The sequence below is a fragment of the Euleptes europaea genome, chromosome 17, assembly GCF_029931775.1.
Source record: "Euleptes europaea isolate rEulEur1 chromosome 17, rEulEur1.hap1, whole genome shotgun sequence".
In the NCBI taxonomy this organism is placed as follows: domain Eukaryota; kingdom Metazoa; phylum Chordata; class Lepidosauria; order Squamata; family Sphaerodactylidae; genus Euleptes; species Euleptes europaea.
The window spans coordinates 15,626,521-15,652,125 of NC_079328.1; the positions used below are offsets into that span (position 1 = coordinate 15,626,521).

The 25,605-nt window shown below is 44.1% G+C and overlaps 1 protein-coding gene across 1 annotated transcript in view; it reads left to right on the forward strand.

Annotated features, from left to right (window-relative positions):
* The first annotated feature begins 226 nt into the window (after window positions 1-226).
* Window positions 227-25,605, forward strand: part of DZANK1 (double zinc ribbon and ankyrin repeat domains 1) — a 34,048-nt gene continuing 8,669 nt past the window's right edge. The window contains exons 1-12 of the mRNA XM_056862713.1: window positions 227-266; window positions 3,901-4,015; window positions 5,397-5,550; window positions 7,191-7,308; window positions 11,170-11,266; window positions 12,027-12,145; window positions 14,066-14,145; window positions 16,238-16,355; window positions 17,641-17,754; window positions 23,597-23,689; window positions 24,447-24,569; window positions 25,244-25,408. Coding sequence (XP_056718691.1) covers window positions 3,907-4,015; window positions 5,397-5,550; window positions 7,191-7,308; window positions 11,170-11,266; window positions 12,027-12,145; window positions 14,066-14,145; window positions 16,238-16,355; window positions 17,641-17,754; window positions 23,597-23,689; window positions 24,447-24,569; window positions 25,244-25,408 — 1,290 coding nt within the window. The 5' untranslated portion in view covers window positions 227-266; window positions 3,901-3,906. The remainder of the gene's footprint in view (window positions 267-3,900; window positions 4,016-5,396; window positions 5,551-7,190; window positions 7,309-11,169; window positions 11,267-12,026; window positions 12,146-14,065; window positions 14,146-16,237; window positions 16,356-17,640; window positions 17,755-23,596; window positions 23,690-24,446; window positions 24,570-25,243; window positions 25,409-25,605) is intronic.

A 25,605-nucleotide genomic window follows, 5' to 3' on the forward strand; every position in this document is an offset into this window, starting at 1 on the left:
GCCGCCCCGGCGCGCGCGGATGACGTCACGAGCGGGCGTCGCCGGCGGCCCCCGTTGCCTTGGAGACGGCGTCGGGCCCCTCCGGCCTGCCTCAGGCGCGTCCTCGGCAGAGTCTGGCGAGCGGGCGGCGGCGCTTGCGGGGGTAACCGGGACGGGCGCCCCCCGGGGGAAGGTGGAGAGCCTCGCCGGGCCTAGGCTGCGCCTCGCCCTTCCTCCTCCTCCTCCTCGCGACGAAAAACCCATGCGTCTCACAACAGCCCTGCGAGGTGGGCCGAGGGCAGGCCTGGGCCTAGCGCTGTTTGCGCCCCCCCTGCGGCCTCTGAACGGAAAAAGCGCCGCCTCGGGGATGGGCGTGTTGGAGCCGCTGTCCAGGCTCCCTTGAGGGGCTAAAGGCGCTGCCTTCCTCGGGTTCCCCTTGGCCTGCAGTTGCCCCAGCCAAGAACAACCCACTGAGGGGAGGATAAAGCAGGTAATTGACTTGCTAGTTCTACTGTCGTGTGAAATATCCCTTTTGTCCATGTAAATCTTCAGAACTGTAAAGAAGTCACCCAAAGGAACTTGAGTCGCTTCTGGGGATAGGTAGACGCTGGGATGATTTGGGGGCCCTTTCACACATATATAATGATGCGTGTATAATGCATCATGTATAATGATCATATATAATGACGCATTTTCACATATATAATAATGCATTTTCAATCTAATTTCAATGCATTTTGAAGCTGGATTTTATTGTGTGAACTGGCAAAATCCACTTGCAAACGATTGTTAAAGCGTACTGAAAGTGGATTGAAAGTGCATTATTTGGGGTGTGTGAAAGTGCCCTTAGGCTGCCGCTCTAGTATCTAGCTGCATTCTAGCAGGAATTCCTTCAGGTAGGGGTGTAACTTTCCCGCCTTCTCAGAAGTCCTCTATGGATCACTCACGGCTTCCTGGCAGATCTAAATCATGCATCCCAGACCTCCATCCAGCAATCACTGCCAGCGTGAGCAGTGAGAGGTGAGCATCCAGATAGTCAGCTTGCCCAGGTGCTGATTAAGATGATGCATTTCCTGGTTCATTCTAAGTTCCTGGCAATTCTTCACTGCAGCTTAAGAACATAAGAAAGGCCCTGCTGGATCAGACCAAGGCCCATCAAGTCCAGCAGTTTGTTCACACAGTGGCCAACCAAGCGCCTCTAGGAAGCCACAAACAAGATGACTACAGCAGCATCATCCTGCCTGTGTTCCACCGCACCCAAAATAATAGGCATGCTCCTCTGATACTAGAGAGAATAGGTATGCAGCATGACTAGTATCCATTCTAACTAATAGCCATGAATACCCCTCTCCTCCATGAATATGTCCACTCCCCTCTTAAAGCCCTCCAAGCTGGCAGCCATCACCACATCCTGGGGCAGGGACTTCCACAATTTAACTATGCGTTGTGTGAAAAAATACTTCCTTTTATCTGTTTTGAATCTCTCGCCCTCCAGCTTTTGCAGATGACCCCATGTTCTAGTATTATGGTAGAGGGAGAAAAACTTCTCCCTGTCCACTCTCTCCAAACCATGCATAATTTTATAGACCTCTATCATGTCTCCCCTTAGCCGCCTTCTTTCCAAGCTAAACAGCCCTAAGCGTCCTAACCACTCCCCATAGAACAGTTGCTCTAGTCCCCTAATCATTTTGGTTGCTCTTTTCTGCACCTTCTGTCACACAAGCTTACTCACCTGCCAGTGTTGGGGCTACTAAACAAATAGTACGTATGCTACTAGCACCTTTTCTTTTGTCTGGTAAAACTACAACAAATTGGTGACTTTTCAAAGCATTGTTTGGCATTTATCCAGAATAATAGTACTCTGAAGGACTGCTTGAGTACTGTTCAACTGATTATCCACTTCCTTTGTACAGCCATTCTTCAGGCATGGATAAGGTAGGCAGAAAATGATCTCACATAGCTGCTGTGATGTCTCTGTAGCAGGCCCTAAGCCAGAAATGTTTTGTTAGGGGGACAAACGAGAATAGTGGAGGGCAGCCTGTCACATCACAGGTCTGGTTTAAGGCAGTTGCAGGCCAGTTTGCAGTGCAAAGGCTTTGTAATATCAAAGTAATACAGTAAAGAGTAACTCTGAGCATACGCAAAGGATCTTTCCTTCTCCCCTTCTGAACCTGCAGGGGATTAAGGGTAAGGGTGCCAGATCCAGGTTGGGAAACTTGTGGAGATTTAGGGATGGAGCCCAGGAAGGACAGGAACTTCAGTGGGGTACAACACCAGAGTCCACCCTCCAAAGCATCCATTTTCTCCAGGGGAACTGATCTCTGTAGTCTGGAGATGAGCTGTAATTCCAGGGGATCCCTAGGTCCCCCGTGGAGGCTGGCGTCCCTAATCCCAATGCACTGAAGTCATTTCCAGTGTGACCAAAAGTGACATCAGGACATTGCTAGTGACATCGTTACATCACCAGCAAGCCCCCCCCACACACACAGTGAGACTCCTTCCCTGTACTCCAACATGATTTTATCCCCACTCTTCTTGCTTGGCCTTTTTTTTGTCTTTGCTTTGCCCCACTGATTGCATGGTTTTACTTCCCCACTTCTTTCCTTACTTTTCCTCTTTTTCTTTACTCCAACACAATTTTTTAAAACCACTCTTTAGTCTTTCACAAGCTGTGCTCCAGCACCATTTTGCTTGCTTGCTGTACTCTGCTTCTTCTTTGGGGCAATTTTTCCTTTTGCAGCGCTGGGGAAACTGCTGCTCTGCAGCTGCTGCTCAATTACGAGGGAGAAAGGGGCGGTTGCCCTCTATCCTGGCTGTTCTAGGAATCCTGTTGCTCTTCCTCTCATTGGTTTCTGTGTATTTCTTATTGAGGAGCCTTGGAAGACCCAAGGTATTCCTGCTGACTGCAACCCCACGGCTGCACTCAGAGCCTTGAAATCAGGTGCCAGGACTCCAGGTGGGATGGGGAAGAGAAACACTGTTTATTGAAGAGGCATGAAAAATGTTTGGTAGGGTGTTGTCCCTGTGGCTACCGGCCTGCTGCTTAGCATTTTCAGACAATGCCAAGGACTGTACATTATGCCTGCACTCTGTCCAATGTAGACCGCATCACAGGTAGAAAGATGGGAACTCATGGATCACGAATGGAACGCAAGGAGCAAATGGCTCAAAACAGTCAAGATATATTACCCACATTTCATGGGGTTGGATCCAGCCAGCTTTTTTCACTCAGTCTAACCCAATTTCCCCCCTAGCCCTTGTTTTATGTGGCTTTTGTACATGTAGCCCCTATGATCCCCATCATAACCTTTTTTGGTGATGGAAGGGGATCTCCTACCTTCCTTTTTCACCAGCAGATCCCATGGTCTTCATTAAATTCCCTAATAGCTCCCCAAAAGGCTCCTGTTTTCTATTTGCGATTTCTGTGTGCATTTTGTCCTGTCAATTCCCTTACCTAGTATAGGTACATGGTGCAGATTCTTCTATTCTTAGATGTGTACATAGCAAAAATAATTACTACATTGCAGAGGAATTTCATTTTTGCAGGCAGGAATTTCTCCAGGTTTCTAGGTTCTCCCTTCTGTTCTTTGCAGCCAAAGATGTCTGAGAGTTTACCTTCATGTAACTTGTGCTATGTCTCCCCCATTGTTGCTTTTGTGATATCTTTGCAGCTAGGTGCTTTTAAACAAAAGTGTGTCAGATTGCTAGATTAATATATGAAGTCCTGCCATGACTTCCAAAGCAATTCCCAGAATAATCCAGCAGTCCTGGTAAGACACAGTTTAATGAACTGAGAATCAAACAAGAATTCAGTTTCACAGTAGGCTAAGATTTAAAGGAACAGTATATTTGTTACTGCCCTTCTCTGTTTCAATTAATAATAATGTTTACAATAATATATTTTGCTTTTTTAATCTATAGGAAAAAATGACTGCTGGCTCTATTTTAGCACCTCAAGTGATACCTCTTCGAATCCCAACAGCAGGCAAAGCTAAACATGAAATAGACACAAATACATTTGTAGAAATCAAATCAGGTATCTGCAGCAACTCTGAATGCATGTTCAAGTTGTTTTTCTATGTTTGAACACAACTGCCACTCTTCCCATTTCATCATCCTCTTTGATGCCTCCTTCAAATATATTTTGACTATATTTAAATTAATAGTTCCATCAAAGTTGGAAGAAGTCTACATAATAATCAAATTACTTATTAAATTCACGTACATAAGTCTGAAGGTTTTTTTCTGTTTTCGTTAGTGAAAGAGAATTTTAGAAATGTATGTTCTGAAGATTCACATTATATTTTAATTTTGTAAATCCAGTCCAATTTGGGGCACACTGTTCAACTTATGAGGGATATACTTTGGAAATTTAAGAACATAAGGTTGTCATGAGTTTGCTTTACATGGGACAGTTTTTGAAAGAACAAGTACATGTTATAAAACTTGTCACTTTCTCAAATTTTCTCAAATTTGGTGAAACCAAGCCATTCTGATCTCCTCCCCTGTATTTTACATATTTCCATAGTAAAATCTGGGGAGGTATTTTTCCTTGTCTCAGGTCTGCTTTCCTTCTGCTGAGATATGTATTAGGGTTCAGCTTTTGTTGTGAATATAAATCTGTGTATCGGTAGTGCCGGTTGGGTCCTGCTTGCGTGAGATTTCCACGTATTCCATTGTAGCTACCACACATGCACGTAATGTTCTTAAGGCCCCACTGATCCCCAGGAGCAGCATTACAGGTAATATAGGAGGTTGCAGTGGAAAGAGCCAGTGTGGTGTAGTGGTTAAGAGCAGCGGGACTCTAATCCAGAGAACCGGGTTCAATTCCCCACTCTTCCACATCAAGCCTGCTGGGTGACCTTGGGCCAGTCACAGTTCTCTCAGAACTGTCTCAGCCTCATGGAGTCAGGCAGTGGCAAACCACCTCTGTATGTCTCTTGCCTTGAAAACCCTACAGGGTCACTATAGGTCAGTTGTGACTTGAAGGAACTTTACACACACATTGGAAAGAGAGAGGGTGAGAAATTGCATGTGTTTGGGGTGGAATTAATTTTAAATTTAACATCTGGAAAAATAGGTTTTAAAAATGATGCATATTTTCACACTAACAGTGCAATCCTATGCAGTTACTCCAGTCTAATCCCATTCGTTTCAATGGGCTTAGACTGGAGCAACTCTGCATAGGATTGCACTGTAAATCTGTGTCATAAACGTTTGATTCAAATGGGAGGGGAGGATGGATTACAATTCTTTTTTGCAGTAAACATTGTGTAGAGGGCATACTCAATTGAGTTTGTTCTTGGGTCTTCAATTTGTGGTTATTAAGGTGTTTTTTAATTAACCATGCTGTCTTTTTGGGGAAAATGGGAGGCTATTCTAAAAAAAGATTATTTTGTGTGTGCATGCGATTTCAGATACGCCTGACGTTGCCATACATTACACTATAGATGGAAGTAAACCAGAACTGTTTAGGAGAGTGGGTTACAGAGACTGTAATACTTTTAAGTATAAGGGACCAATCTTATTACCAGATGGGAAAATAACATTGAAAGCACTGGCAGTCACAAAGTAAGTATTTTATGTATTGTTTGTTTCAGATATCTTGTACCACTTATCTACAGCAGTATGCACAATCCAGTAAATACAATTCAACAAAACAATTATAGCTACTAAACAATCCCCTAGTCAACAAACAGCAGTAGACCCAAAAACAACTAAAAGAGCAACAGTATCTCAAAGCAAATGGCACAGTTATACCCTGAATGAGACAGAAGAAATACTAATGAATCAAGAGGAACAAGGACTAACTAATTATCTAAAAGTTTGGCTGAATGAAAAATCTGACCAGCAAGTCCAATAAATATTTTGTGTTGGAATGAGTGAAATGCTTCCTAAGGAAGTTATTCCTCATTCAGCCTTTTTCAGTTTTTTCAGTGGAAAAGTTGGGAAATTAGGGAGAGCACTGGAAAAAAACTCAAAGTATTTTCTCTTTTATAGTGAATGAACTGCTTATTAAGACAAGGGGTTTCTCACTTATAATATATAGCATTAAAAAAACTAAGGACTTTGTCAGTTTTTCCAATGGAAAAACTGGGAAATTTGGGGGAATGTTGAAAAAAACTACTATGATTTTTTTTCTTTCAGAATGAGCAATAGCAAAGAGAAGATAGTATGAAAATGTATATGTAAAACAATCAGATGATAATAATTATTTTTTATACAGTAGACATATACAACATTTTCAAGAATAGTTTTTATTTAAATGAAAATGACTTTGCAACAATAAACATGCTGGTATTCTGCCTTTTGTGCCTGTACCAGAGTGTTTCTGTCCAAATATACTTTCTTTGGTTTATTACAGAATTTGTTGTCTATATTCACTTTTTATTTTTTCCGCTACTGCTCAGATGGCAAAAATTAAGATACATGTGCTATGGTAGTATAGGGTGGGGCAGTTTCCAACTCTTTCTCAAGTATTGGTGAGCTTGCAATTTTTCTCATAGAAAAAAATATTCTTTTAAATTTCATAAATGTGCCAAATAGTACCATTTTATATGCTAACTTCCAGCCCATTCCTTACCTTGGGGGATGAAAGTGCACAGGAGGCGCACAAGGGCTCGCGCCGGCACCCGTGCCACTTGCGGTGGTGCCCGTGCCGCTTGCGCCGCCAAGACTGGCATGGACACTGGCGTCAGGGCACTAACGCCTGCCTCTGTGCACTGCCGAGCAGCGCAGCCCTGGGACGCCGGCTCGGCTTCCCAGGGGACGTTCCAGGGCAGAGCTGCCTTTAGGCAGCTTCCTAACCCCTTTCTGGCCAGAAACACACCCTTTGCCCTTACCTTGATTTACGCCACCTTTTAAGGTGGTGTGGCCGTGTGGAACGCTATGGAGTGGTTACACAGGGCTCAAAGGTAAGGGCAGCTTCCAGGTTCCGGGGTGGGCCTGAATCCTCCTTTGGGGAGGGTGCGGCAGCACTGCCTCCAGCCACCGGCTCAGCCCTTCCCCTCAGGAATGAGATGCCCATTATAAATTATGCCTTTTATGTTGTTAAACCTATGAAATAACTTTAGCTTTGCTAGGAGAGTATTGTGTAGGTTTCAGTTTTTCCCAAAATTTCCATCCCCCCACCAGAAAATCAGGGGGGAAATTGTTTTTTCCAGTTGCTTCAAAATGTCTGGAAATTTTACATCTCAATTCTTCACTTGCAGAGACTGCAGAGAGAGTGCTGTTGTAACAAAAGTATTCGTGGTCGACTTGGCAACTCCGAACACACATATACCTGATGGAGATAATGATAAGAATTTATTGAAAACTCTCTCCAGGCAGGCAAGTTATTCCAAATTGCAACGTCAACAGACAGGCGTTTTAAAAAGTGGTAATAAATAATAATAATTATGCTAGTGTTACAGTTGCAGATTTTAAAAACTTCTTTTGCTGCTGGCGTGGAGATCAATAAGGGGGGGAATAAGAAAAAAAATTCCAGGAAAAAAAATATCAAGGCAGTGGTAGCAGAGTTACAGTGAATGGCAATGATAATAGAACTATACAAATAAGTTAAGGGATCTCAAGCAGCGAGTTCCAGATTAAATCATTCTTATTACATTCTTATTGTAATCTTATATATCAGGCCTGTACAACTGCCCCGTCCTCAATCTTAGGTACATCAGTTTTTATACCAAGACTGAGATGTTCCAGATAGTGACTATCATCCATCCAACCCATGCTCCAACTGGAGGGTGGTTTGTGTACATAAGCCTCATGGAACCAGCATGGTGTGGTGGTTAAGAGCAGTGGACTCTAATCTGGTGAACTGGGTTTGTTTTCCCTGTGGTGAGAATTTCATAAAGAATGATTTGGGTTAAGAAGAACCATTTTTATATTACAATCTATAGCTTAAGAAGCCTGTGACTGACCTCTGCCTTAAAGGGCACCGGAGATGGCATTTGGTAGGAGCTGATTAAAACAAAGCACACTAGTTACTTGCAATTATGTTTTAGGGGGAAGAAGGGCATTTAGACCGGTAACAAGCTATCTGTTAGATTGCGGGAATTTGCTTAGGTACACAGGCTTCATAAACAAACAGTTGACAGAGACCCTTTTGAACTAAGTAACTTATTTGGGAACAGGAAAGAAAGAAAAACAAAAACAAACAAACAAGATAAAGCCATGATTTGTGAAAACTCATCTCCTGAAGTATTTTACAGGAGGTGGTCGTTTGAGACTCCTTTCTCACGGCTCAACCTATAAAAGGCTGGTCCAGTTGTCCAGTCCTTTGTCCTTCCACGGAGAGACCACAGACCCACTGAATGGTTGCCATCTCTGTCTCTCTCTGGAAGTGACCCAGAGGCCTCTGTAACTGTTTGTCTGTACGTCAATTTGCATGTGTGGGTTTGTTAATTTATGTCTTATATATTTAGTCAAGTATTATTTTTCTCTTTGCCTTATAACTCTTTGTAAGTTCAAATAAACCTATATGCTTTACTGTTATATGTGTGAGTAGTCTAAGAGTACAAGGTCTGTCTTTCCTATCACATCCTCTGGTCCTTGCTTCTGGTGAGTAAAGGACCCAGAGAATTTCCAATTATAAAAAGAACTGAGACAGGGGAGAAGCAGGAAAAATTCTCGCATCATTCCCCACTCCTACACATGTAGCCTGCTGGGTGACCTTGGGCCAGCCACACTTCTCTCTGAACTCTCTCAGCTCCACCTACCTCACAAGGTGTTTGTTGTGGGGAGATGAAGGGAAGGCAATTGTAAGCCAATTAAGTGTTTGTTAAGTGCCGTCAAGTCACTTCCGACTCATGGCGACCCTATGAATCAATGTCCTCCAAAAAGTCCTATCCTTGACAGCCTTTCTCAATCTTGCAAATTGAGGGCTGTGGCTTCCTTTATAGAGTCAATCCATCTCTTGTTGGGTCCTCCTCTTTTCCTGCTGCCCTCAACTTTTCCTAGCATGACTGTCTTTTCCAGTGACTCTTGTCTTCCCATAATGTGACCAAAGTCTGATAGCCTCAGTTTAGTCTAGCTTCTAGGGTCATTTCAGGCTTGATTTGATCTATAACCCACTGATTTGTTTTTTTGGCAGTCCACAGTATCCGTAACAGTCTCCTCCAACACCACATTTCAAAGGAATTTACTTTCTTCCTATCAGCTTTCTTTAAAACGTAGAGGAAATCGGGGTATAAAAATCAACTCTTCTTCCTACATCTCCATCTAACCTCAATATCATTGGTTCCAGTGGTTTACCGTGGGAATTGCCCACTACAAGGTGTTGCCCTTCCACTGCCCCAAGGGTTTTCACCAAGTATATGGCATTTGTTGCAGCAGATCTGCAGCATCAAGGGATTACTGGCTTTTCATACATTGATGCTTTTGCTCAAGACCTTTGGTCAAAGGAGTGTCATAAGAAAGGAAAGTCATGTATCGATGACTGGCCACTGATGGTATCTTCTCGCTTTCCCTTCTTTGTCATATCAGAACAGTTTTGCATATCCTAGCCTCTTTGGGCTGTCAAGAGAGAGGGAAGGTATCCTCTCAAGTTTATTGGGGCCCTTCTGTGCTCTCTCAGGGAGGCCATACTTCCCTCCAGACAAGTGTACTGTTTTGATGGACATGGTTCAACTTTTTATTCTTCTGCAACCAGCCATCAACAATAGCATCTCACTGTTGCTGAACAGCCTTGCATGCTGCCGGTGGGAGAGATACATTAACTATAGCATCACTCCAATCACCATTCATGTTATTAGGGGAACACAACATCCAAGCAGATGCCTTCATTCACCAGGGCATGGTGGCACATGAGTGGATTATTGAGGGCAGTTACCTCAATCCAGTATTCCAACACTGGGATCAACCAGATGTAGACATGTTTGCTTTATGCCACAGCTCCAAGAGTTGCAGATTTTACTTCAGGGCGTGATGCAGAAATGGTCAAGAAGCCTGTTATTTGCATTCCCTCCTATCCTCTGGCCATCAGAGGCATAGGAAAGATAGGGAATAGATACTGATCATACCATACTGGTCACACCAACCCTGGCTCACAAAGTTGCTGCAACTGTCCTGAGGCTACTTAATCTACCAAGCCAGCATTCTAGACCTACTATCACAGCATTCACACAACCTGTCCATTTCCCTGCAACTGTTAACCTTCGTCTTGTTATGGGATACTGTTATGGTTTTTGGAAGCAACTGTGCAGGAAAGTATGACTCCTTCAGTGAAAGGAAGAGATTTTCATGCCTAAAAGCTAGCTCTAGAACTTTCTGAATTGTAGCTCGGTATGGGTGCAAAGCCCATCAGTGTGAACGGACAGATGACCACAGGAAGAACAGGTAAGTAACCTGGTTTTAAGCTTGCACAATTGCGGGAGTCAATGCCTGTACAATGTGATGCACCTACAGTGCATTTGAGATGTTCTTCATTTGAATTGGAGAGTGTCACAGGTGGTGTATGCTTGCAGTGGAGCATTTCTGACTGAAGTGGGCATATGTGATAATAGCACACCGAACTATCAAATGGGATTCCCGAGCCTTTAAAGAGGTCTCAACTCGTTTATATCAGTGGAGAGTAGACTACACATCAAAGAAGCCGTGACTGTCTCATTATAGATCATTCTACTTTTTGTACAAAGGGTTAGCTGTCAGAGACACAAGAGCCCCGCAAGGGATGTCCTGAATAATAAATTCTGATTAAATTTTAAGCATGCTTTTTTCTCTAAGATGGAGAGAAGAGCAGCCCACTAAATAATGCTTCTGAAATCAAAGAGGATGAAATAATGACATTTTTAATGGCACGGATTGTTCCTGGATCATATCGAGATTAAGTGGAACACACGGGAGCCTCTTGTCTTAGCTTTCCCTCTCTGCCATGCGTAAATGTCAGACATTGTGGCAATATATGCCACCAGAAGCAGCTTTGCTTTTCCCTAGTATAGCCCAAATGATGCTCATGTATAGTATAGCCCAAATGATGCTCATGTTAAGCACATTGGCATATGCTACCAAGAGTACCTGTCCTTCTTACTACATGCATCCTGTTACTAATATCCGGTTCGGTTCCATCACAAAGCATGCTTAATAAGCATGCTTGTAAAGATACTTGGAATACTTAGAGAATGTTCAAGAGGCAGAAATCAATAGTCTTGAAACAATCATATCAGATTATAGATCATAATCTTTTCCCCCCCACAGGAGATGGAAAATGGATTATCTGATTCAAGACTGGAAAAGAAAGATGTGAATAGGGAAACCCAACCCCATTGGAATGGCGTAGCCCAGGAATCTCAAGGTAGTATATGTTGAAAGTAGAGCTAATAAAACTAAAAACAGGTGTTAAAATAATTTTAACTGTTCTGTGGTGATGAATCCTACAGAAATCTTGACAGGAAAATTATTTTCCTTGGCTTCTTTGTAACTGTTCCATTTCAGGTGTTACACCCAAGTCCTTGATGATAATTCCCTGAATGGGTTTGGTTCAAAGTCATTCTTGTACAAAAAGCTTGGGTTGCCACTTTAATAACAAATTCTTGGGGAAAGTGGCAGGCTAGGGTGGCCTGGGACATTCCCTTCTATGCTTAATGGTGGGGGGGGAGGGGAGAAACAGGATAGCAAAACACACTGTTGATCCCACCACATGTGGAAATGAGATTGGGAAAGTATCACCTGAACAGTCCCTAGGATTGTGGATTTAGGAGGCTTGCTTTGGAATACTGGCTTGTCAGTTACTTATATTGCCCTGACCTGGGTGGCCCAGGCCAGCCCAATCTCATTAGGTCTCAAAAGCTATGCGCGGTTGACCCTGGGTAATACTTGGATGGAAGACCACCAAGGAAGTCTAGGGTTACTATGCGGATGAAGGCAATGGCAAGCCACCTGTGAACATCTCTTACCTTGAAAACCTTACAGGGTCACCATCAGTGGGCTGCAACTTGACATCACTTTCCACCACCAATGTAATATATTACGTACGAATGTTATCCAGAGTTGTTCACATTCTTCTGAAGTGTGATATAGGAATGTGTGAAGATTAAACATTCGTATAATTTTAGGTGTGTCAAAAGAAAAAAGATCAATGCCCTCTCTGTCTGTTGGGCAGCATCTACTTAACTTGAACACCTCACATGATAAAGAAGAGGCCAGCCCTGCCACGTTGATACCTGAAGCACAGGTAACCAAAGCAATTAATTGGCTCAGTGCTAGAGGAGTGGGTTGAACATTTACATCACCCTCCCTAAGAAAGTAGTGCAAGGAAGGAAAGCCAGTTTGGGAGCTCTCCTTTGCGCTAGACGGTGACCCAATTCAGCACAAGTACTGTGGTCGACCATCATTCTTACTTGGGGTGCTTTTCACACATATGTGAGCCTTGCCAATGAGAATATGTGCAGGCCTTTATCGTGTTAACGCCAGCAGCTCAGAGGCGGCCCAATACAAAAGGCTTTGGCCAGTCTCTTATCTTCCCAATAACACTTGAAAGAAGTCCACAACAGGATCTGCGCTATAGGTCTTGCTGGCATGTGACTGTTGCATTTGACAGCAACAGTCCAAAAGCAGGAGAGGAGTGGAAGTCAGGCAGTGGGGCAAATTGAAGGCATCAAGCACAGTCCAGTGGGTGACGAACAGAACCACAGGCAAAACCAGCCTAAGGGCAAGTGCAACGCAACGATCATGAGCAAAAAGGGAGCAGATGGCCTAAATGACATGTCGCCCACAGGTATCTGAGTTTTAAAAATTACAGCTTTACAAGATAAAGGCTTAAATTGCACTCTGTTAATGCTGAGAGATTAAACTAAAGCTAACTTCAATGGCAGGAGAAAAAGTTGTACATCAAGCTTTTCTATCTAAGTCTGCCTGGGTAGGAGGATGCTAATTCATATGCGGTAGAAACAGAATAAAAGATCTTTTCCTGTGACACCAGGCCCTGTACATAATCAGTAAAGTGTCAGGGAAAGTCTTAGAAGCTAATAATTTCTGTCAGGTAGGGGTCTGACAGGGCTTCAAGGGAGAATTCTGGTTTTTTGTCTGGGTGATGAGACATTGGAGCATCTGTGGAAATGTCTCCTGCATCAGGGTGAGTAAACTGGAACTGGAATCTTGAGGAGAGCCCAACAGAGTTGCTATTGGGGCAATGCCTTTGCTGGCCAGAGTTATACTAGGTTTTTGAGACTGGTCTCTACCAAGATTGGATATTTGTTTTCTTCCAGTACCAACTTGCCCCAATCTTAGGCCTCCCCATCCAGAGGGCTTAAGGCCAGGCTGATCTTATGACCAGGCTGAACCTTAATCTCAAAATTGTATCAGGAGAAACAGTTTCCCCATGTGATTAAAGTTATCTCCGTCACCATCAAACCATTCTGGCAGTAGAACCTGGTGGCACGCCAGGCACTTGGGAGGGCTGTTGACTGTCCTGGACATTCAATGGTCATTTATGCATGAGAGTTTTACCTGATGTCCATTGCTTACTGGACCCACACTGTCCTATTGGGAGTCTATGCACCAGCAGTCTCCAAGCCCAAATCAGGAAGTATTTGAATCTCCGCCCCTTGAAATGCTGCTTCGTAATTGGCTGTAGTGAGAAAAAGTTCCCTCCCCCCCCAAACCCAATTGCCGCATAAAAAAAGCATTTTAAGAACATAAAACAAAAAATGGGGCAATCTGAAAAGAAGGGGGGGGGAATCCAAGCCTCAGTTTTAAAAAGCCTTTGTTCTGCTCAGAAAGAGCTTGCAGGAAGTATTTGAATCCCCGCCTCTGGACATGCTGCTTTGTAATTGGCGGTGAGTGAAACTAAGCTTGCGTGTCCCGCACTTTGCCTTATGCATGGAGATTTCACCCGGGCTGAGCTCAGGGGAGAGGGAAGAATCGGGTTAACAGAGGAACGGGAAGGTCCAGAATTTGTGAGGGCTGGCAGTGAGGTCATCTCTAATGGAGGGAAAACTCATGCATAACTCCAAGAAACAATCAAAACAGACGGTGTGTGTGTGTGTACATGAGTGAAAGTACCCATGTATAAACAACCTAAGTGTGTCTTTTACAGTTTGTATGCCTCTTTAGAAACGGGTTTATACATAATCAAATGTTTTCTTTTTTTCAGTTTACTAACTCTGTTGTGAGTAATAGAAGTCTCACCAGCACTCAGGCACTGAGAATCCAGAGACAGAAAGATTTCCTCAGGTACGTATTTCTCTTTTGACTGTTTATGATGGTGTGTAGTCATAATATGTGAAATGAAGTTGAAGACCAACTAAACTGCAGTGGAGCAAGTGTCTCCAACCTTTCTGAACCCGTGGGCACCTTTGGAATCTGACACAGACAGAATGGTAGATGCAACCAGGGGTAATGTAAAATTATATACTGGGAAAAGAGGAGTGAGAGAATGAAATCAATACTGTGGTGGAAGCTGCTGCTGAAAAAATGTTATTTTAATCGGCAGTCAGTCAGAAGCCCTGCTGGGCAAAAGCCCCACCCACTTTCTAAAAGAAAGAAGAAGAGTTGGTTTTCATATGCCGACTTACTCTACCACTTTAGGAAGAATCAAACCGGCTCACAATCACCTTCCCTTCCCCTCCCCACAACAGACACCCTGTGAGGTAGGTGGGGCTGAGAGAGCTCTAAGAGAGCTGTGACTAGCCCAGGGGTCTCCAAACTGCGGCTCCCGAGCCGCATGCAGCTCTTTGGCCCGTTGACTGCGGCTCTCAGAACTTGGTCTCGTGTCGGCAGCCGGGCTGCGGAGCCAGCACGCCTGAGAGAGAGAGAGAGAGCGCACACGAGAGAGCGAGCGAGCGTGAGACAGCAGGCGAGCGGGCGCGCTGTCTCTCTTCCCCCCCCCCCCGCCGTGGAGAGTGGCCGGGTCCCCCTTTCCCTTGCCCTCAATGGTTGGGAGGCTAAAGCCTCCCCTCCCCTCTAGCTGCACGATTGCTGGGCGGGCGGCTCGGCGGTTCCTGGGCCCCCCGCCCGCCTATCAGCTGTTGGGCAGGGCGGCCTTCCTTTGGTAGACCTGGCCTCCAGCTGAGTCCCATTGGGAGGCCATGTCTACCCACTGGCTTTCTTGGCGGTAGACCTGGACTCCGAGGAGGGGAAAAAGTCCCCCTTCAGAGGCCAGGTCTACCAATTGGTTTCTATGGGCCTCCAGAGGCCAGGTCTACTGCCAAGAAAGCCAATGGGTAGACCTAGCCTCCCAATGGGACTCAGCCAGAGGCCAGGTCTACCGATAGGCTTTTATGGCGGTAGACCAGGCCTCCAGACGAGGACTCCTGACGGGGAGGGGGAAATGGCAGGGACTTACAATTTAATTTTTATCAATAAATAAGATCACTATTAAGTATGATATCAAGTTTTGTTCAGTGTACCTATAGTTTAATTAAGACTTAAAACTTTAATTAAAGTTTATTAAGTTAATAAACAGTGTACCTATCTATATAGTTTAAGTTTAAGAAATTTGGCTCTCAAAAGAAATCTCAATTGTTGTACTGTTGATATTTGGCTCTTTTGACTAATGAGTTTGCCGACCCCTGGACTAGCCCAAGGTCAACCAGCAGGCTTCATGTGTAGGAGTGGGGAAACAAATCCAGTTCACCAGATTAGCCTCCACTGCTCATGTGGAGGAGTGGGGAATCAAACTGGGTTCTCCAGATCAGAGTCCACTGCTCCTAACCACCGCACTTAACCACTACACCATGCTGGCTCTTGGCATGTTCCAGGAAAGGTGTCTGTGGGTGCCCTGGCACCCATGGGCACCACGTTGGGAGAGACCTGCAGTAGATCCTTGCCATTCGCAGATTCATGACTTGCTATTTCATTAATTTGTGATCCACAGTCTGAACACATGATGCAGCCTCCAGACTGTTTTGATACCTCTCATGCCATCATCATAATCATTACAGTGCTACATTTTGCAGGCAATTTAGCTGTTTTGCTACTGAGAAGCAGCAGACCCTAGGAACGGATCCTCCACAGATGGCGAGGATCTACTATTAAATTACTCTGTCATATGCTAGAATTTAACTATCTGAAGACAGCATCCGTGCTGTGAAGGCTTAATCCAACACAGTTGCACAAGAGGCTGCATTCCAGTTTGTATGGCCTCTTTTTGCTGGCTTCATTTGTTGATACAGAGTGCAGGGGTATTGCTTTAAACTACTTTAGTTTTGTCCCTAGCCTGGGAGACCTAGTACCCAAAGCATGGGGATCCACCAGAATAACTACCAGTCATCTCATTACACTTGATTTTGGTAATTTTCCATTTGACTCGCAGTCATTTTTCTAGGTGTGCACAGTGCCTGGCTCCTCACTTGTTAGATCCGTTTGCTCGTTTCTGTCAGGATTGTGGTTCATTGATCCCGCCTGTGCCTGGATACAGCCTCCCATCTCCTAAAGATGCTCAGGTGAGCAACAAAAAATATAGTGAGAAACTCCTCTGTTTAAAAAAAATCAGCCTCAATAAACTATATTTCCTGGACGAATTTAAAAGGCTAGCAATTACAGGGCAGCAAAATGTGGGGAAACAGCTTTTTCCGTTAAACAAGATTTCTTCACAGTATAGTGTAATGTTGAACACTTTTTTTGCATAGAACTTACTAGGAAATAGTGACGGGCCTGGTTTTTTAATTATTATTTTTTTAGTTTAGAGTTATTTGGTAATTTTATGGCAACAAATGCAGCATTTGTTGAACATTCAATGAAGAAAGGAAATACAAAATAAGAGGTTTAAAAAATAAAGCTGTGTGAGAAAATATAGTGGCAGGAAAGGAAGAGAGACCATAGCAGACCAGTAAAAATATGCCTCCCATGTGAACAGGTATATTTATTAATACTTCTATCTTTAGTTCTATTTTTTGGAAGAATTCATGCTTAATTTTAAAACAACAAGCTTACTCACCTGTAGATGTTCTTCATCCCCATATACACAGGGGTGGCTGGCTAAGCAACCCAATTGGTCCAAAACCCTTTAACTGCAGTTAAAACACTGCAGAGAGGGCTTCCTTATAGGTCATACAATTTATCTTCAGGGTAGTCATGAAGGTGAATTCCCCCCCCTTCCCCCAATGTGACCCCCAAGCTATTAAGGACAGCCTTTGGTTAAGCTCAGTAGCAGTCCTGAGTAGTGATTTTAAATTTTGGTTTGATGTTTTTAATGTATTTTATTGTGTTTTATGTATGTTTGTAAGCCACCTACAGTTCAGTAAGAAGAAAGGCAGCTATTGAATGTTTTAAATAAATAAATGCTGGAAGCTTAAGTGATGAATGTGGATGAAATGTTTTGCCAGTACCCTGTTCCTATTCTGCTTCTATCCACTTTCTGCTAAAACAGTTTACCTCCTTGCTGCTAATGGCAGAAAGAAACAATATATTTGTGTATAGAGGCTATTTGGATAACCGGGCAGATGCCCACAGCAAATCTTACAGTTGCCTTGAGCTGAAGAAAGGCTTGCAGATCACTAAGATGCCCCAGTGGAACAACCTTCAGATTCATTCGGTTTAAGGATGAATTTGAGATTTTATGACTGTGTGCTTAGTAATTTCTTCTCATTTCTGTCAGTGGTTGATGCCCAGTAGGCATCTGCTACCAGCTGCAGGGCCATTAGAAGATCCTTTTTAGTGTCCCATTTGGGCAAGAAAATGAGAATAAATGTGTCAATTATTTTTGACCGCTGTTATCTTCCCCTGCAGATGGGACTGTGTGATGAATGCCAAACTATGGTGCCAATGAACACACCAACTTGCATTGTATGTGAGACACCACTAACTCCACAGTTGCAGTCTCCAGCAAACATCTGCTTAAAGGTAACTTTATCTGCGAAATGAAAATTGTTCTCATTTTTTGGGCGCTTGTTTTCAGAACAGATTGCCACAGGAGGCCCTCATACAAAACATCCCAAGGAAAAGATGGGATGCAACCCTGGCCCGAGGAGTGTCCTGCTGGTGTCCCGAGGAGTGTCCCAAGTGCTTTCTCGGCCCTGGCCTCTGCCTGGTGGAATAGCCTCCCTAGTGAGATTAGGGCTCTGCGGGACCTTAAAGACTTCTAAAGGTAAAGGTCCCCTGTGCAAGCACCGGGTCATTCCTGACCCATGGGGTGACGTCACATCCTGACGTTTTCTAGGAAGACTTTGTTTACGGGGTGGTTTGCCAGTGCCTTCCCCAGTCATCTTCCCTTTACCCCCAGCAAGCTGGGTACTCATTTTACCGACCTTGGAAGGATGGAAGGCTGAGTCAACCTTGAGCCGGCTACCTGAAACCAACTTCCGTCGGGATCGAACTCAGGTCGTGAGCAGAGTTTGGACTGCAGTACTGCAGCTTTACCACTCTGCACCACAGGGCTCTTCCAAAAAGTTCTACAGGGTCTGTAAAACAGAGCTATTCCGCCAGGCCTATGGTTGAGGCCAGCTATGGTTCCTTATATATAAATGCTGGCCTCCCTAATCTCCACTGCTACTATTTTCTCCCTATTCAGTCGGGTTGTCGTCCATCTGCTCGCCTAGATGCAGTTTTATGTTCACATCTTAGAGGTGCCTTTATAAATTAAGATATTATTTGATGATAGCTTTATAGGGCTTTTAAATTGCTGCTTTAAGTTTTAATTATGTAATAGGATGCTTCCTTTGTAAGTCGCTCTGAGCCTGGCCTCGGTCGGGGAGAGTGGGATAACAAGTCTAAATCTTCTATCTATCTATCTGTCTGTCTGTCTGTCTGTCTATCTATCTATCTATCTATCTATCTATCTATCTATCTATCTATCTATCTATCTATCTAAATGTAAATGTTCGTTTGTTCAAAATCTTAAATCTCCTAAAGTTCTTCATCGATTGCTTTGAAATTTTGACACAACGTTGCATTCGAATACGCGCATTTTTTTATATACCTACTATTATATAGATGTCACACCTCTGACAGGTAAAAACATCCTTTTTTTGAAAAACAGCGCCATCTGTTGGACGTTAAAGCAACACATGCTATACTAAATAGCCTCCCCTTTTGGTGTACTCATCTTCCTTTACCATAACATTACTGGCTACAGGCCTGCATCTCCATAATATAATTAAGTAGCAGAAATATATTGGAAGAATTCAGTGTTGTTTCGTCCATCATACACAGGATCAAGGCTGGAGATGGGCAAGCTCCCTGTCTCTCCTTGGATTCAAGTCAGGCTCATACAGATCATGAATCTAAGAGCCAAATTATGAATGTCCTTTCCTCCCAGTTCAATGGTGCTCACTCTCTCAAGTACATTCACTGGTTTTGCAGTTTCACTTACTTTCATATTTAGGAGAAGCTAAGGCAGATCAAGGAAAGGGAAACATTTGGGTTTCCTATCAAAGTCAAGCCTTGATTATCTTTTCCTCCATATTCCTCCCTTGCCCATATTCCAGCAGGATCTCTCTAATATTCATGCATTAAAGGGCAAGCAAAGGAAAGGGAGGCTCTCAGATTTCTTGCCAGAAAGAAAAGCTCCCATCTCCTGTGCATAATGTGCACATATGAAAAGGACTGCTTTAGAGTTATTTATCAGAAGAGCTCTTAAGTAAGTGTTAGCTCTGCCACACTCGAGTATTACAAGGACAGCTGAGTTTCAAAGGTCTTGCCATCTTGTTGCGGGGGCAAATGTGCCTGGGATGCTCTCAGACCGGACCAAAAATCCACAAACATCATGCTTGACGTCAAGTCCTAGCTAGCTAGCTAGATTTTATTCCTCAGTTTAGTTGCATGAGACCAGAGAAGTGGCAAACTGCAACTAGGAAATCTTGACAGGACCTTTCAAAGGTGAAGATGTCCTCAATCCTCGCATTCCTATGATTCCAACGGATATGCCATTTCAATTTAAGAGATTGCAATTCCCAATTCGATTGGCGTTTGCAATCACCATCAACAAAGCTCAGGGCCAATCTTTAGAATTGTGCGTTTTAGATCTAGACACGGATTGCTTCTTACATGGACAATTATATGTTCCGTGTTCTAGAGTTGGCAAACCAGACAATCTCTATATCTGCACAGACAATGGAACCACAAAAAATATTGTATACCCACAAGCATTGTGAAATTAAACATATTAGAAACGTGCGCTTTCTCTTTTCTTTCTTTTCCATTTAACCAGACTGAGCCACAGCAACGCGTGGCCGGGTACAGCTAGTAATAAATAAATAAATAAAACGACATCCACCACACCATACACATCTAGATTCAATACACTGCAATTTTTTTTCATGGCCTTTCGTTTGGCCTCAGTGGGCAAAAGAGTTTCAGAAGCCAGATGAACAATAGGATGCATCGCTCTTGCGTATGAGATCCAACCACTGCCCGTTCATCTGCTTGTCTTCTGTGCAGTCCCAGGCCGATGCGAGCCTGCACAGAAGACACTGGATGAACAGCAGTGACAGGTAAGCGCAACTCTGTTTTTCATCTAAAGTAGCGGCATGCTCCACTAGGGCAGCTGCAGCCACAACAGCTTTCAGCACTCAAGCAGTGCTGGAAGAGATCTGCGAGGCAGCAGGCAACGTGGGTTGACCTTTTCACTTGTTCACTGTTATATGATTAACATTTATGCATCTGCTGGCACAGCATTTGGGTGCAGGGTGCTTGCATGAATTCTATCAACCTGATCTTTTGGGGGCAACGACTCACCCTGTAGACATAGTCTGCCTAGTAAATGTCAAGATGTGACGTCACCCCATTGGTCAGTAATGACTCAGTGCTTGCTCAGGGGACTACCTTTACATATTTAACATGGCAGACTTCAGGAGTTCTTGTTCCTTCTTTCCTCCAAGAAGTGTAGGGAGGTAAACATAGTTCCTCGGATTGCCCAAGGTCATCCAGTGAGATATGACCCTGGCTGTACCTAATCCAGCACTATTTATTTATTTACCTTGGCACAGGAGCACCTCTCCTGTGTTCCCACAGGTATGTGGGCCCAAAGCCATTAAGGAGGGTTTTGTAGGTGATAACTAGTACCTTGAATTGAACCTGGTAGCTGATTGGTAACCAGTGGAGTGACTGCAGAATGTGTATGACATGCACATTCCACCTAGTGCCCAATAGCAATCATGCCACTGCGTTCTATATCAACTGGACTTTCTGAGTTAACTTGAAGGGCAGACCCATGTAGAGTGTGTAACAATAGTCTAGCCTTGAGGTAGCCATAGTATGGATCCACATGGCTAGAGCAGCCAAGTCAATGTGTGGGGCTGTCTTCCAGGTTAATGCTTTTTCTTTTCTTTTTTGTAGCTGCATTAACTTCTCCAGCAGTAATGCTGAATCTGGTATAACCCTATGGCTCTTAACTGAGTCAGCAAGTATCAGCTGGGCCCCATCAAAAGTGGGAAGCACCATGTCCTTCAAAACCTCCAGCCTTCCCCAACAAGCATTACCTATGTCTTGTCAGGGTTCAGGTTCAACTTGTTCACCCTTGGCCATTTAACTACAGCAGCAAGGCACTGGTTCAGGACTCTATAGCATCACCAGGGGGTTTGGGTTATGAACTATAGAGCTGGCTGTCGGCCCCATATTGACAACAGCCTACTCCAGAACCATGAATGATTTCCCCTAGGTGCTTTATTTGGAGATTGAATGACATAGTGCATAAGACTGTGCCTTGAGGAACCCCACAAGGCAGGTCCCGCGCTGATGATAGCTGGCCTCCAGCCTTCTGAGTCCTGCCCTTAATCCAAAGTACGTCTTTTAATTCCTACTTCTGCTTCCGAACATCTCAACACGATGGCATGGTATGTGGAGAGTGGACAGGGAGAAACTTTTCTCCCTCTTTCATAATACTAGAATGCTGGGTCAGCTACTGAAGCTGGAGGGTGAGAGATTCAAAACAGATAAAAGAAAGTATTTTTTCACACAACACATAGTTAAATTGTGGAACTCCCTGCCCCAGGATATGGTATGGATGTCAATTTGGAAGGCTTTAAGAGGGGAGTGGACATGTTCATGGAGGAGAGGGCTATACATGGCTACTAGTCAAAATAGATACTAGTCATGATGCATACCTATTCTCTCCAGGATCAGAGGAGCATGCCTATTATATTAGGTGCTGTGGAACACAGTCAGGACAATGCTGCTGCAGTCGTCTTGTTTGTGGGCTTCCTAGAGGCACCTGGTTGGTCACTGTGTGAACAGACTGCTGGGCCTTGGTCTGATCCAGCATGGCTTTTCTTATGTTCTTAAGATAGCGTGATCCACAGTATCAGAGGCTACCGATAGACCCAGTAAGAGTCATAAAGAGGCATGGCCCTTGTCTACATTCAAAGTGAGATCATCAGCTAAATCCAGCAGCACTGTCTCCATCCCTTAGCCTGGACTGAAGTCAGGCTGAAAAGGGTCTAAGATCTGGAGTTTTTCTGCCATCTGTTTATCATTTTGTCCAGGAATGACAAATTAGAAACTGGGTAATAACTGGCCCATATCATTCCTCTGTAGCATAGGTTTTTTTAAGTAGTGGACAGGTGACTGCCTGTTTTAGTGTCCATGGAAAGATGTACTGTTAGTGATTGATTTATGATGGACATCAGGGACTCGTTGATGTGATCCTAACATGATTTCAGTAACCAGGATGGACAAGAATCCAGAAGGCAAATGGCAGCCTTCACAGATCCCAGGATCCTGTCACAACCATTGCCGCAACTAGATCAAAATGATCCATAAACTGACTAGACATTCTGCTAAGGCTCCATGGTAAACCAAGGAACTATATTGTGCCTCAGGGGTGGTAGAAGTCATGGGGGGGTCAATAGTTTGCAGGAGCTTCTTATTCCAGGCTCCCACCATCATCTCAACAGAGTTGTCAACTGGGATCTTAAATTTTAAGATCCCCGGGGTGTTCCAGAAACTAGTGGGATACTTCAGTCTCTGCTGGCTGACCGCTCCTATACCACACTAGTGCTCTCTTATTTCTGCTACAGATGAATCTTGTCATTTCCAGCATTTAAATATTTTGTTCTTTTCTTTCTGTTGGTACCACCCATTTTTAAATTCTGCAGTCAAGGTTTAAATAAATTTTGTGAAGACTATTTCCCCCCACAAGACAGTAGTGAGGACTGTCTGGCATTTGTGTTTGTCTCCTGTGTTTATTCTGCTGTATTTTAGCTCCCCCTCTCTTCTTTCTTTTCCTTCTGCCCTGACATTCAATGTGCTGATTTTATTTTTATTTTTGTTGTGCATCCGAAGGCACAAATGAGTTCGAACATTCACAGTCTAAATTGTTTCATAGAGAGGACTAAAGTTGACAGGATGATGTTGGAGGGAAGGGGAGAGAGGAGGCTGAGGAATTAAATGGATGTTTTTGAACCTGCTGTTTATTGACTTGTATGTGTTAAAATTAGAAACGTATAAATTTTAATAGCTGTTGTAACATTATGTGATCAGGGCCTGAAAAGTGGCAAACTTGTCACCACAGAGCTGGCAGCCCGAAGCTGTGTCTACAATCTGTCCGTTAGTTAAGTCAAGACCGTCAAACCTGTCCTCTATGCTGAACCTCAGCATAGGGAGATGTCCAGCAACAATAAAGAAAAAGGTTACAAGGGGGGGAAAGCTGCTGCAGCAAGGAAAGCAGTGGATATGTGACATATTGCTACTTTGCTGGCATCCCTGCTTTACAATTTTTAGTGAAATCTGTTTTTTCTATATTTTAAAGGGCAGAGTAGTATGTTTGGTGTGTGGATCAGGAAATCCAGTTCATGTCAAACAGTGTGTGATCTGTGAGAACCAGCTTCATGATGCACAAACGGTAAGGCTGCTGCTCAAAATCTCTTCAACCATTGCATGTTCCATTCTGAAACTCAGGGCCAGCCAGCAACATGCTTTTCAGTCCCCACTGTTCAAATGACAGATCTAAATATTACTCAAAGTGCTATCTAATTTGGCATGTTGGAATTAGATTTAAAGGGGTTAATGCCAGGCACACAGTATCCAGGTAGGCAAACAATGAATTCTGGGTTGTAGTCTTGTTTGAGCTTCCTTGGATGATCTTATTTTTGACAAAATGCTGCACCAGTAAGGAACGCTTAAACTCCTTAATAGCTTCAGTGAAACTTCTTAAGTGATTTATTGAAACACGTGGTGTGAGAGCTAGCATGGTGCAGTGGTTAAGAGAGGTGGTTTAGAGCGGTGGACTCTGATCTGGAGAACCGGGTTTCATTCCCCACTCCTCCACATGAGCAGCAGAGGCTAATCTGGTGGACTGGAGTTGTTTCCCCACTCCTACACATGAAGCCATCTGGGTGACCTTGGGCTAGTCACACTCTCTCAGCCTCACCTACCTCATAGGGTGTCTGTTGTGGGGAGGGGAAGGAGATTGTAAGCCAGTTTGATTCTGCCTTAAGTGGTAGAGAAAATCGGCATATAAAAACCAACTCTTCTTCTTCTAGCTAAGCTCATTCAGTCTTGTGGAGACAGAGCTGTGACTTCTGTGTGTGTGTGTGTGGGTTCTTGATAAGATATTTTTTTCTTTCTTTTTTCTAATTGTTACTATTGTTTGTTTTTAGCCTGCACTTAGTAGAGAAGTTCCCCCTCTGCTGTCCAACCATTTGAGAAAAACTACGTCCTGTTCAAAGTGTGGTCAGGCTAATGACCAAGATGCTCAGTTCTGTGGCTGGTGTGGAGCGAAGGTATGCTGATCTGCGGAAGAGCTTTGCATAAGCTTCATTTGAGCTGAGGTAGCCCAGTTTCCTTCAGGGATGCTCTAGGCACACAACCTTGAGACAAAAGGAATAGAGCAGCTACTAAGAAATTCCTTACCAAATATTGAGGCACGGAGCTGGGGGAAGGAGCGCCCAGGGCATGAGTGTGCCATGCGCATACTGGAGCCAGGCACTGCTGGCTCCAGGGGCTGGGCATGGAGCTGGGGGAAGACGTGGAGAGACAGGTTCCGGGAAGGGTGCATGGCAGCCGCCCCCGCAGAAAGAAAGAGAGGGAGAGCAGTGGCCAGTACAAGCTGAGGGCAGGTGGGCGGGGTGCGCACCAGCTGGACCGTGGGCAGGCAGCTGCGCCTGTGCCATGGTGCGGTGGCGCACCTTCTCCCCATGCTCGCACTGGTGCTCTCCCTCTCCTTGCATCTGGTGCAAGTGCCTCCGCCAGACCCCCCCAAGATCCTATTTATGCTCCCTTTTTACTATTTTTTTAACATATGCCCCAGTAAAACTTCATTTCGCACATGCAATTTTATAAGCAACATTCACTTATAATTTTAAGAATATTTTACCAATATTTATTCATGCCTGGACAGTCTCCAGAAATATGAGAGAATATCCACATTCTGTCTGGTTGTCTCTCTCCTCCTCAGGTGAGCCCCCCTCCGCTCTATCTCACTTGCTTCAAGTGCGGCGCAAGCAACCGTCCATGGGCACAATTCTGTGGCACTTGTGGCGTTCATCTTGAGCCCCTGTACAGAACGGGCTGTAAGGACAACATCTTGTTGAGCGCTGGAGATGGCTATGTCATTTCTGAGGTAAGTTTTCACAAGCAAATAGCCACCACACTTGGGACATCAGTCCATATCCCCAGGTGGCATAAGCTGATGTGTCTTAGGGAGTATTTCATGCCAAGTGCTTGAAATGGCGTGGCTGTTTGTCATTGTTACTAGTATATGACAAATTGTGATCAAAAAAGTGATACAGAATTTCTAACCAGCCATTCAGACATCAA